At 42.9% G+C, this 12,777-nt stretch overlaps 1 protein-coding gene across 2 annotated transcripts in view; it reads left to right on the top strand.

Moving 5' to 3' along the window:
* Positions 1–12,777, top strand: part of PPP2R5A (protein phosphatase 2 regulatory subunit B'alpha) — a 465,744-nt gene that overhangs the window by 223,046 nt on the left and 229,921 nt on the right. For both annotated transcript variants that reach the window (XM_069233927.1, XM_069233928.1), the window contains one exon: positions 3,463–3,593. In XM_069233927.1, the coding sequence (XP_069090028.1) occupies positions 3,463–3,593 (131 nt within the window). The remainder of the gene's footprint in view (positions 1–3,462; positions 3,594–12,777) is intronic.

Below are 12,777 nucleotides of genomic sequence, written 5' to 3'. Positions count from 1 at the left end.
GAACATGCAGTTTCGGTCTACATAGAAGAACAAAAAGATTTATATTCACTACCTCATTTGACAGTACTGTCTTACGTTGTGGGTAGTGTTTCTTACTCATGTTTTCTTTGTCTTTATAATATCATTGCTGTGGTCCCTTCCACAGTATTGATGGGGTGTTTGTGCATAGGTTTGCATCCCATTAGGGAAGCAAGTAGTTTAATATTCATTCTGTTAGTTTGCCTCTAACACCGATTGGTCATATTAACATGGGTTTTCTTTATTCCATGTTTTTTAATGTTTGTGACTCCTTATGTGTGGTTCCTCCCACAAGTCTTATGTAGTGATGTTTGTTAGGGCTCAATTGCATTATTACAAGCCTAAACAAATCATTAAAAAGTTACTAGACTTTCAGGTTGAGTAATTTAAATAACCTACTCGACCTAACTGTAATGTATTTGACCCGTAAACTGGTCTTAAATTGTGTGATCCTAGGCAAATAGTTTACAGAGTTGCCTTTTTCTTCATTTTCACATATGATTGCACCTTCTAATATGTGAGCTGAGCATTTCTGCAGTACTAAAACCTTTTTTGTTTAAGTCGACTAATGTTTGCTGAATGAATCCCAAATATCTAGCCCACACATAGAGGACACATGACCCATGACTTGATTTTAGTTTACTAACAGTATTGCCATCAGGGCAGGAGTGTTTCTCAGTATGTTTAAACACTCACTTTTAATAAATATATTAGTAAACCATGATGTGGTGGCATATTGTCATCCTCACACACCAAATTTCCAAGAAATATCCAAATACCTTTCCACAAACCTGCAGCGTTACTGATAAACCCATATGGTGTATTAATAATCTGTGAAAATTGGGTTTCAGAAAACATCCTTTGCACATCAACACCTAAAGTATTCTGATTTGTTTTCATCTTATTACAATATTTTTTCCATCCCGCAGAAATAATAAAATGGTCTTTCACAACTACGGAAATACATTTTGAAATGTTTTACAGTTGACTGTCATTTAAATGTTGTGTGTTAGGAACATTCTGGCACCCTATATCCTTTTATTTTACACTCTTAACAGTAGATCACACAGTCCACCTTACAAGGTCGTGGAACTCTGCAGTCAGAAGGAAAATTGTAAGACAAACTGACATTTGACTCCTGTCTGTGTACACAGAGCAAATGTGACATAAAAACAAGATTTAAAGATATCTTTTATTGCTATTCCACTTTCTGGCTGAACAGAACACCTGTTCTTTGTCAACTCACCAGAAGGAGCAAGTAAGTCCTAAAAAATAGCTCAACCTGATCAAATATGACTCGCCATAGTGCATGGTCGACTAGATTTTTCCAGCTTTGAATTATGAATGCTCAGTCTTTAATTGTTCTAGACTTGTTTTGTTTTAAGGGCAGATTTTTCATGGTCTTAATCATGGGTTATGCTATCTCCATGCTCTTAACATTTTTATGACCTTTTCTTACTGTGGTCCTTTACATAGTTCTTCTAGTAAAGAGAATGTGCTTCCTCATAGGTATTCTTATAAATGCTCAGTCTATTTCTCTTGTACTAGACCGGTTTTCTTCTGGTTAGAGACTCTCCATATTGTTGGGTTGCTTATGACACACATTTGACTTAAATGGATAAGCTGATCCCATGTTTTTCATGTTTTATGCTTTTATTTACCTTTGGTTTCTTCCACAGGCTTTGATGTTGTGGAGTATATTATTACTCACCTTAAATATTATGATTGTCTGATCTCTTTCTCTTGCTCTAGACCAAATGTCTGATACTCAGAAACTTTTTTGATAGTCTCAGTTCGCAGTCCTTCCTCAGGTTACTATGACTTTGGTATCTGATTCTAAAGTAAGGAATCTGGGACTAAATGTTTCTATTGGATGAACAAGTGGCTTGCTTTCAGTAATGCATTATCTGGTAGAGACAGGATCTGGCCTCAGATTTCTTAACGACCTGCCCATCCTCCCCGTTCTGCGAACGGAGTCCATTGAAATCTACTCCTTAAATTAAAAATTCTGTGATTACTTGACATGGGTGTCTTTTGTTCGAGCAGACTTGTTTTGATAGGCAGTTTCTATATATAGCTCCACGTTTTGAGTGTGGAGAATAGTCAAGGAAGAAACTGACATCGTTGCATCGGTAGGGGGTTATATAGACTCTGCTGTCGTCACTCCGATGGACGATGTTGATACGGAGTCACATGACGCCCTCTTCCGACGCGCAGACGTGTTATGGAAAAAAGGTTTTCAGATCCAGGCTTGCGCCTGGGGAAGATTCAACAGTAAGGAATTTGTGGCTATATCCTGTCTCTACCAGATAATGTATTTCCGAAGTCCAGTAACTTGTTCTTCTCTGCGATGTAAATGCTGCCAGTGATCCGGGTTAATGAGCCTGAGGGCCTCAGCTTGACAATCCCAGTCTTCCTGAGCCCATCAGCATGGACGCAGCAGAAGGACATCCAGGTCTGGAAGTAACCAGGTGAAGCTCAGCTGAGTACACAGTAGGCCACGTGAGAGTAACGCCGCCAGGCGTCTTCCCCAAAGTCACCCTCACGGTCTGCAGCAGTTAACCAAGGACTTGCTTGACGGGAGCCACAGTGCACTCCCTCCCTAAACTCAAGGGGTTGAGCGGTATTTAGAGAATTAATGGTCTTATTACATATTCTGGCCACTGTAGCTCTCCTAATGAAAAGTCATTTTTGTCGGAGCTCCCTGGCGCACCCCAGAATAGCATAAGTTAAAGAAACAAGTGACATCAAAACATTTGAGTATATGACATATGTCATATGGTCTTTCAAGGGAATTGAAATTCTATGGATACATTCTGGGAGAACAACATTAGATAACCCTATGTTCACCCTAGATCTTCACAGTTCTATGGATTCATTGTGGGCAGTTTTAAAGAAAAATACTTTTGTATCCTATGCAGAACTTAATTTGCAGTGTTAGTAGCCAAAAAATGATTTTTCAGGGTTCTTCAGACCAGGGGTTTTATCAGCATGTAATATCAATTTCAAATCTAATCCATATAATGTTGATTCTTCCCTCAAAATCATTAATCAGTAATATACAGTGAATAATATAAAGCCTTTATAGCCACTGTTGCTAAGTGGTTATGTTTTCTTCATTCATACAATCCACAGTTTTTACTTCGATATACCAGCTAGTTCAAGCTACAACATTACTGTTTAACTTGACAGAACAGTTATACTTCTGTTTAGAATGAATTCTAAATCCATTTCTAATTGCAATTGTATAATCCTATGAATTCTAAATTTTTTCCAACTGTCATAAGTTTACAATGATGTTGACGTCCCGATCTTGGAGATTTACTTATGCCATGATTAGTCTGTGTGACTATTGAATTTTTTTTAATGTCATTTTTTTTCTGTTAACCTTGTTGTCCTTAATGGGTATCTACTAACCTATACTTTCAATTGTTTCTATTCCAGCTTTTGGAGCTTTTTGATAGTGAAGATCCAAGAGAACGTGATTTCCTTAAGACTGTTCTTCATCGAATTTATGGTAAATTTCTTGGATTACGAGCCTTCATCAGGAAACAGATTAATAACATTTTTCTCAGGTAAGACATTAACAACCAAATTAATTGCTGCAAGTGCAGTTTGCCACTGTGGCTGGAAGAGGGCCTTATAATTGTCCCCAGGCCTATGTAAGGTGATCTAATGCAATGTGCAGCACACAGCAGTGACACTAAAGTGTATCCTAAAGATAGTCTGGAAACCATGGACTAAAAACCTGGTAACAAGACTAAAGTTCATAGGGAATTGCAGAGACTTTGAGATGCTTTCTAAAAGTAAATTGGTGGTCTTGCGATCATTGGTGAAATAGGAGATTGGTATATGGGAAATGATAACTCTGGATAATTCTAAGTGCAGATTCATCACATTAAAATCATTGTCTTGTGCGGCTCCCTGCTGACTCCATACGGCCAGGAATGGAAGGGACACCCCTATGTTCTGATGTTGTCTCCTTTTTTTCTGCACCATCTGACGCAGCTCCATAGCTAGGCTCCCAAACTTGTCCGTTTTTTGAGAGTGCCAGACATTTTCACAGTATGCTATGAAACAATTTCTCACCGAAATCTACAAGATTCATGCTGTCCCACAACTTCAGGAAGCAGATGTTGGTCACTGACCTCATGACATGTGCCTTGAGTGCTTGGGCTCAGAGCACGATCCAGAGTTGTGTGATAAGTGCACCTTCATGCATCCGAAAAGTGTAATAAGACCAGGTGGTTGTGCGTTGGCACCTATATGTAGATCTCGCTCAAACTTGCAGACTGCATACCGGTCACAGTGCCACCCTCATGTCCCCTCGACTTCGCATGTCCTCCAGTAAGTGAAAGTCCATATGCAAGCATAAAAAACTGATGCAGGACTTAACCTCATCTCACCACTCTTAGGAGTGAGGTCATAAGGCTGTCAATCACACTCCATCAAGGTTACTGGCCACAGAGACAATTCCTCAGTTGTTACCTTTGTGTCCAGAGGTTTCTGGACCTTTGTTGAATCTGCAGCAGATTGAGACCTTCAAAGAGGCCATACTGCAAATGTTCAGTGCACCTCTGGTGCACCCTATGGCCCCTCTGAACTGTAAGTGGCCTCCAGTTAGGTTACCACTCAAAGGTCCCTCCTTAACCCTGTCTTCTTGGTCTGAACCAGTTATTGGGCCTGTGCCAACTCTGATGCATACTTCCACCACTGTGAGCCCTTGATACACACCAATTTCTGCCACCTCAACATCGATGCCCACTTCATTGGTGCTGTTGGATAACCTAGGGCCCGATATCCATGTCGGATCCGTAACAACGGTTAGTTCATTCTGGTTACATTGAACTTATAAAAGTGCAGTCTGTTGTCATGTAACCTAACTCTAACGCTGTGCTAGCATCGTATTGGAGCAATCAGCAGTGTCTCCATTCTCTTTTTGCCCCTGATTCTAGCCCCCCCTTTTTTTGCCACAACAGGATACACCCCTGAATGTTGCTCATCATCATGATGGAGAGAGAGGAGGATAGCTTACTCCTCCCCCATTACACTAGTAATACTGTGTTCCTTGATTTACAAAAACGCCAGTTGGCTTGATACATCTCCTGAGACAAAGCTGGACTCACCACATGGTCCAGCAATGGAAGAAAGTGCCACATTTGCAGTGTATGTTTGGAGGGCAGCTAAAGTACTAAAATGACAGTAGACCTCCATTGAGGCTAAGGAAAATGTTTGATGGTTTTCGTAAAGCTCAGGCTGAAAACATCTGAGCTCTTGCTCCTTTTTAATAATGCCTTAACAGATACTCTGGTGACTACCTGATCACGACCATGTTCTTTTCTCACTCTGGATAGGTAGGTGGCCAGACAGCCTAGACTTGCACTTGGGGACCTAGATTTTCTCACCAGACATCCCTCTGGAGAGCCTTATTCTACAGGCTTCTACTAGTATAAACAACTCTCTTTGAACCCTTCCTCCAGATGGAGAATCCAAATTGATGGTCCCCTTTGGCAAATGCATATTTTCCTGTGCCATCTTGGCACAGCAATCCATAAACATAATCTGTCTGTTGGGCTGATAAACACACTCACTCTTTGGGTCATTGCCAGCAAATGTTTGCCAGCAGTCCTGGAGGATTTTGGGGCCTCTTTTGCCAGATGATATATGATGGGCAGGACGCAGTCAAGCATTTGATCTGCATGAGTATGGTTAGGGGAGTCCATACCAGTGTTGTCCTTTGTAGACATGCCAGGATGGGATCCACTGGTTTTTCCAGTGATGTACAAGCTTTGCTAGTGGACATGCCCCTTGATGATTTCTCACCTTTTTTAGAAGAAGGCAAACTCCGTTTTGGAATGTTTTAAAGACAGTAGAACCACAGGGCATTCTGTGGGGCTGCTTAATACATTTCTGCACCAGTTAAATAAATGTAGAGGGGTATTCCAAGAGGCTAGCATATAGACAGAAGCTTACCCAGTCACTGATGCAGCAGACAACCCATTTTCTGGGGGATGTAGGTGGCAAACTGGCATGAAACTGAACAGGTCAGCACTGGCATCAGTCCTCTGTACTCTTCTTCTGCACCCATCAAGGCACTGTAATTTGCCCTTAGCAATACCCCCCAACCCGTCCAAAATCCCCTTCAGAGGCAGGATCTAACAGATGGTTCTTACAGATTGTTCATTCAGGGGCGAACCCATACCTTTTCTCTCCTCCCCACCCAGTAGTCCTCATTAGTTTAACAAATCTCAGCTGAACATCTGTCGATACTGCCACAGGAAGCATGCCTGTTGTTTGCCAAGGGTGCTATACAGAGGGCACCAGATTCTGTGAAAGGCAGGGTTGTTATTCTCACTAGGTCACAGTTAAAAAAATAAAATAAAAAAAACACTGAGACCTTGAGTCTATTTTGGACCTCTGATACCAGAGCAATTTCTTGTGGAAGGAGGCATTCACAATGCTAAAAATGGCTTTGCTGAGGACTCGCACAACTGGATGGTGTCCTTGGACTTGCACAGTGTGTGTTTTCATATACCTGTCCACTTGTCCCAAAGGCATTACTTGGTTTTCAAAGTGGCCAGGAGTATTTTCAGTTTACCGTGCTGCCTTTCAGCCTCATCCTAGCACACCTTAAATGTTTACGAGTGTGGTGGAGGTGGTCACTACCTGTCCTATGGAGTTCTGTTAGTTCTGTACCTCGATGACTGCCAGCTGAAAGTGGGCTTGCTGCAGTCAGTCATGAAACACTTTCAGATGATGGTGGAAGTTTTAACATGGCCTGGTTTCAACATAAAGGAGCCAAATTCTCAGCCCATTCCCTCATAGAGGTTCCATTCATTGGTGCAATTCTGGTCATGGAGTTCTGGGTTTTTACTCCTTGGTAATTAGTTCAGGACATTTGGCTAGGATTCTGATGATTATTCATCTCTTACATTTGTGCATCTTTTTTTGTCAACCACGCCAGGTCGTACATGTGATTCCAGCAGTAGAAATGAAAATGCTAGTGGACCCAGCATCAAGACTGCCTTTTGGACACTCTCTGGGTCTTGAAGGAAACTGCTCTAGATCTGCTGTGGTGGGTGACTGATTGCGCTTTGCCCTATGGCAAGCCGCTCTCCTTTCCCCATCCAGAGTTGACAGTGGTAAAGAACACTAGTAAATCATAATAAGATTGGAATTCGCTTCTTGGAGAGGTTGCATACTATCTGTGTAAGCTTGCTGTCCAGATAACATACTGTTTGCTCATTCAAGATTATAGCGTGTAGACTATTGATTTATTTTTTCTTGAAATATGAAATACTGTAGAGTATTCATTTTGTAAAAACCTTTTTGATGGATAATCTTTCAGCATATTCCTCATTTTATGAATACTCCTTCTAGGCTTCACATTGACAGACTTTTCCCCAGCAGTGATTATCCAGTGTTGCCTTTTGGTTCCAAGTGGTTCCAGCTTTTACTCTTGAGGTGGTGGACTAGGGTATGTTAGTTGTTGGTCAGCACCCTTATGTCGGTTCCTGTTTATCTGCACCTTATCAAAATGATCTGGAGATCTATGCCTCACCAACGTAATATTAGCTTTTCTTGGTGACTACGTCAAATGTCAGCTCACAGGACCTTAGGTTTTAACCCCTGCAGGTGGTGCAGCAAGAACCCAGCAACGTCTTATGTTCTGTTTGGGGTTAGGACACAATACCATAGTATACAACTCTTCTGCCGGAGACCTAAAAGCCATCAGGTCACAGGAATCCATGTTTCTTTTGTCTGAGGCCTGCAGGAATAACCCCAATAAGCCCCAAAGGCTAAATATTTCTCCATGCAACCTTCATGTAAGGGATCTTTGCAGAAAAAGGCCTTGAGTAGGATAAACCCTCTTTTTAGAGAAAGAGGTGTTGCGTTGGCTCTCATTGTACCAATGAGGCTGCTGGATTTGGGCTGCAGCATCACCTCAATTGTGGGGAACTGAGCCCACTCCTACACCATGTGACAACTGTCAGCCTAATCCATTTCTGGCCAGCTAGCAGTGCCTCATCTCTGCCCAAGAGCAGGAATGATTTGTGGCAACCAGGAACATGACATTGTGACTTCGCGGGGAGATTGTGGTGGATCAGATCTCATCCTTTTCTCTCAGATACATTAGTCTCGCACATGCAAAGACAGAGGCAGGAAATGGTTCAGTAAGATTTATTGAATCAGCTGCGTCTTAGATAAAATAACATGAAATGCAATAATTAGAATGATGCGTCATACTAGAAGCAAAATTGTGACAAGAAAAGTGAAACAGGAAAAGTCCCACCATGCTGTCACTGTCACAATATATGTAATTCCTACCTAAGCTATGTTAAAGGACAGCAGGATAAGCCCTAATCCACCCTTCAGGATTCCTCCTGGGAAGACATCATCCCTCATACCTGAGTATGACAGTAGTGGAGAAGCCTGTTATCTATAAGAGACACCATCAACTTGTGTGCCAGAGAACCGGTGGTCTCAGCGAGCAGCTGTAGCAGAGTCGGACAACATGCGGTCATGGTCATCTGGCTGGAACCACCCTTTAACGTGCATGGGACAGGGCAGTGTTTTTATAATAAAACATCTGATGTTCAGAGAAAGTGAGTACATTTTTTTTCTGTGAAAGTTAGAGAAGCAGTGTACCACTTGTGCCGACAATCCTATTTCGATGCAGCCTTGAAGAAAGCACAGAGTGAAAGAATGTTGTGCTAAGAAATTTAATGCTTTAATGAAAACAAGATAAAGAAAAATAAAACACCACCACGAATGTGGCAAATTCTAAAAGAATAAAATGAAATGTTACTAGGCTAAAGGGCTCAAGCAGCAGGCCTAATTGCTAAAATAATGTGCCCTCAAACATCACTAAAATGGCTGTACAACAGAGGTCTTGCTCCAGGGTCAAAACACAATTTGCTGATGTCATGAGAACCCCTGGTGCTTACAAAGCAAATTCTGGAGTGCTGGCTAAACCCCTGTCTAGTTATGCTGGATCTTTTCATGACAGCGATCCGCTCATGTTGGCCACCTCTCAAGCGGAGATCTGTTCAGTTTCCTTGGTTACCCCAGTGACTCTGGCCCAGAGGTCACCCAATACTGTGCCTTAATGGGCTTCGTCTCCAATGCCCAACGTGAACCTGAAATCAGCCAAGGCTCCATCCCTTGTTGCTTTCGGGCTTTCGATAGTACCATTCTTTAAGCCGGTGTTGATACTGGCCACAGCCTCAATAGGTGAAATAATCTATGTGGTAAAGAAGTCAGGGCTAACTTTAATGACAGACCACAATGTGAACCTCTTTTCAGGACCCAAATGTTCCTCTATTTAGAGGAGACTTGATTGTTTTAGATGCCTTGGCTATGGAGGATGAAGATTATGGATGCAAGAAGGAAAATGACTCCAAAGCCAGTCAGCTCTTGCTTTTTATAATACCGATGCCAACTTTTATCTGGACGTAAAAATGCCAGGTACCTAGGTACTTCTCCAGAAAGGAGACATTTTCTGTCCCTTTACTCTGAAGAGGTTGCGTCTCGCAACAGCCTTGTAACTGATTTTGCCTTTTGCAGAAGTCTAACATTAAGTTTTGCAACTCAGCCCAGTTTCTGTGCCACACTTTCTTCTTTCTCGATAGACACGAGTCCTTGGGCAAAGTCGACTCAGAGAGCCGTGAGTCTGGTTGAATTTGAAGCACACCATAAACCTCATAAGCAGCCACACTCTGAGGCGAAGCACTGCCTCTTAGGGTGAGGTCAGGCATCAAGCCATGTGCCTAAGACACTACTATTTACAGATCTTCCTGCCACCTTTGTGCTCTGGTCAGCACAACAAAAAGGCACCTGAGGCGAAACAGGATTCTACAAAGAGCCTTGACCCCTAGCAGCCTTCCAGCCTAAAGAAACCTACTATCGCTAAGAAGCTGAAACATTCTTCAAAGCTGAAAGCTCCAATGTTGGCTGGCCCTCTTACATCACTTAAAACATCATTGGCTACAAAAGGTGCAGGAGGAGTTGGGTGAAACTCCAACATGCATGTTTATCCACCCTTGCACATCTCTTAGAAAACCTCTTTGTCAGTGACTGTATTCGCCTTTACCCAGGAAGAGTAAGCTAGTTTTTGATGATGAGACTATAACAAACATTCCTTCGGAGCCCCCACCCCTTCATAACTGTCTTAGAGCTATAGCTACTAGTCCTCCTTCTTCCACTTTGTCTCCTCCTCCATCACCCACTCCATATTCTCCACAAAGTTCGCCAAGGTCCTTTGCTGACGCATGTAGACCACCCATTCCTTTCACCCCTCAGATGATCAAGACCCCCAACTACCCAAAATCCAAAGAGGACCCATAGGAAGATTATGTAGACCCACAAACCCTCCAGGGAAATCCAAACTTTTAGTAACCAAGGCCTCTCTCCTTTCATGGGGCTATTCAAAGGGTAGTTACATACCACAAGGTAGATATGCATACTGTGCCCGAGGTCAACTACTTCCTCCTGGAGACATTTTCTAGGGTCAGAACGATACGTGCAGTTTCTGCCTGTGGTAACAATAAAAAAAAAATATATACTTGTATGCGGACGACAGCTGCGTGCTGTCCTCCAAGTCCTCGTGTGCTGAGGATGGCTCAGTGGGGGTTCCAGGGGGACCTCCTTTCGCTACAAACAGCCTTGGCAGCTGGAGAAGAGCTTCCCCTACACCCAAGGCAATTCTGTGTAGTCTTCATTGAAATGACAATCTGCTCACTTGGGATTACTTTTATCTTACTTGTTGGTGTGGGGGCTGTTCAGCATGACCATGCCCCCACCCCCATAAAAATGAGGAAACAGCCTTTAAGCCCCCAAGATTGAGGGTAATTACCTATCAGCTCCCTCCCGCATCCTCCCAGGAAGTGGGGAGAAGAGGCAGAAAGCTCACTGTGTGGCAGCAATATATATTTTCAATAAAATAGTGGGGTGGGTCAGGCCCCACACTCGTCCCTAAAATCTCAGTAGTCTTTCTGCTGCCCTGCGGACTAAAGTATCACATCCCAGTGGCAAGAGAGAGGACATATGAATATTTTGTGTGTTGTTTTTTCAAATTGACCAGGAGAGTTTGGCTAATTCCCAGTATCATCCCACATGCAGTGGTGAACTGCTGCACTTTTTGGGTTTGAGTAGGCTGCGACCTGGTACAATCTAAAAGACCAAGACATTTCTGAAATCTAGAGATCTGACGGGGTCCAGGATGGTGTACATTGCATGTATCCCACTCTACATTCTTACCCACAATGTCCTGCACACCCCAAATGTTAACTAAAAAACAAAGTTACCTCACATTTCTGTGAGGAGAACCTCTAGAATCTGCGAGGAGCCACATATTTCCTACCACATGGCATGCCCTCAAGTCTCCTGATAAAAATGGTACTTCACTTGTGTGGATGGTCCAAGAGACCTTGACACAGAAAGCCTTAAAGTGCTATGTGAGGAGATCAGCTATAGGGACAGCTGGGGGATTTGGGACCATGCTCGGCTGTCACTCATGGAAACTTACCAACCACAGACCTTTTTGAAAAGTAGACAACCAAGGGGATTTCCCATGTGTGAATCCCCATGAGGTTCTCTTACCCACCATGCCCTGCAAACCTCAATCTTTGCCGGAAGTCACAGATTTTCCCTACATTTCTGTGATGGAAACGTCCATAATCCACAAAATCCCTACTACCCAGCATTGTGCCACTTGCACCGATAAAAAATCCTGCACCACTTGTGTGGTTGGGCCTAGTGTCAGCTGAAGGAACGGATCCAACCAAGGTCATTAGGAGTCGGCACACAGGGGCCTTCCTAATAACTATTACATTGATAAAGGGTTGTTCTCAGGACCGGTCTGAAGTTCCTTCCTAAGGGCATCTTCCCTTTCTATCTGAACCAAACAGTCGAGCCACCATTATTTTTCCATCACTTTGACTCAGTAGCTCGAAGGCAGAAGCTGAATGGTAAAAGAGCTCTAATATACTACATCGATAGGACTAAGCTGTTTCATAAAACTCAGCAACTTTTTATTGATTTTGCCAAACCTCTCAAAGATCACCCAATATCCAGAGCAGGCATAGCTATTTAGGTTGTCATGTGCATCCAAACCTGCTGCATAAAAACCAAAAGAATCCTGCTACTACCCAGCGAGTGCACTCTGCTCTGAAGAAGGGAGCTACCATGCCTTTTTAAGAGAGTATTACCGTATCTGACAACTGCAAAGCTGCTACATGGTCAGTTCCTCATACCCTTACAAAGCACAACTTTGTGGATATTCTAGCCCATCAGCAGGCTAAAGTTGGGCAAACAGTTTTAAGAACATTATTCCAGACATCTGCATCGTCCTCCGACAATCCTCTGCTTTTGGAAGAACTGTGTTAAATTCTATGCATGAAATTTGGAAGTGGGCTATACAGAACAATATATCACTGAGAGGAGCATTTGCCAGGGGTGTTCAGTGTGTTGGCAGACACATTAAGCAGGCTGACTTCCAATTGCCCCAAGTGGGATGTCGATCATCAACTTCTGGAAGACAACGTCACTCACTGCGCACACCGCAACTAGACCTATTTGCAACCAGGAACAACTGAAAATGCCAGTACTGGCATCACCACAAAGGGTTGTACGGGAATGCATGTTTGATAAGAAGGTCAAAATGTGTTGCATACGCCTCCCGCAGCTCCTGAGTTCCGTGAATTCGAAAATCTAGACATTCCCACAGGTTGTAGAAAAATCCTTGCTAAAGCAAGAGTG

This window comes from Pleurodeles waltl, chromosome 5 (genome assembly GCF_031143425.1).
Source record: "Pleurodeles waltl isolate 20211129_DDA chromosome 5, aPleWal1.hap1.20221129, whole genome shotgun sequence".
In the NCBI taxonomy this organism is placed as follows: domain Eukaryota; kingdom Metazoa; phylum Chordata; class Amphibia; order Caudata; family Salamandridae; genus Pleurodeles; species Pleurodeles waltl.
Note: the sequence above shows the minus strand (reverse complement) of the source record. Positions and strands in the feature narration are given on the sequence as shown.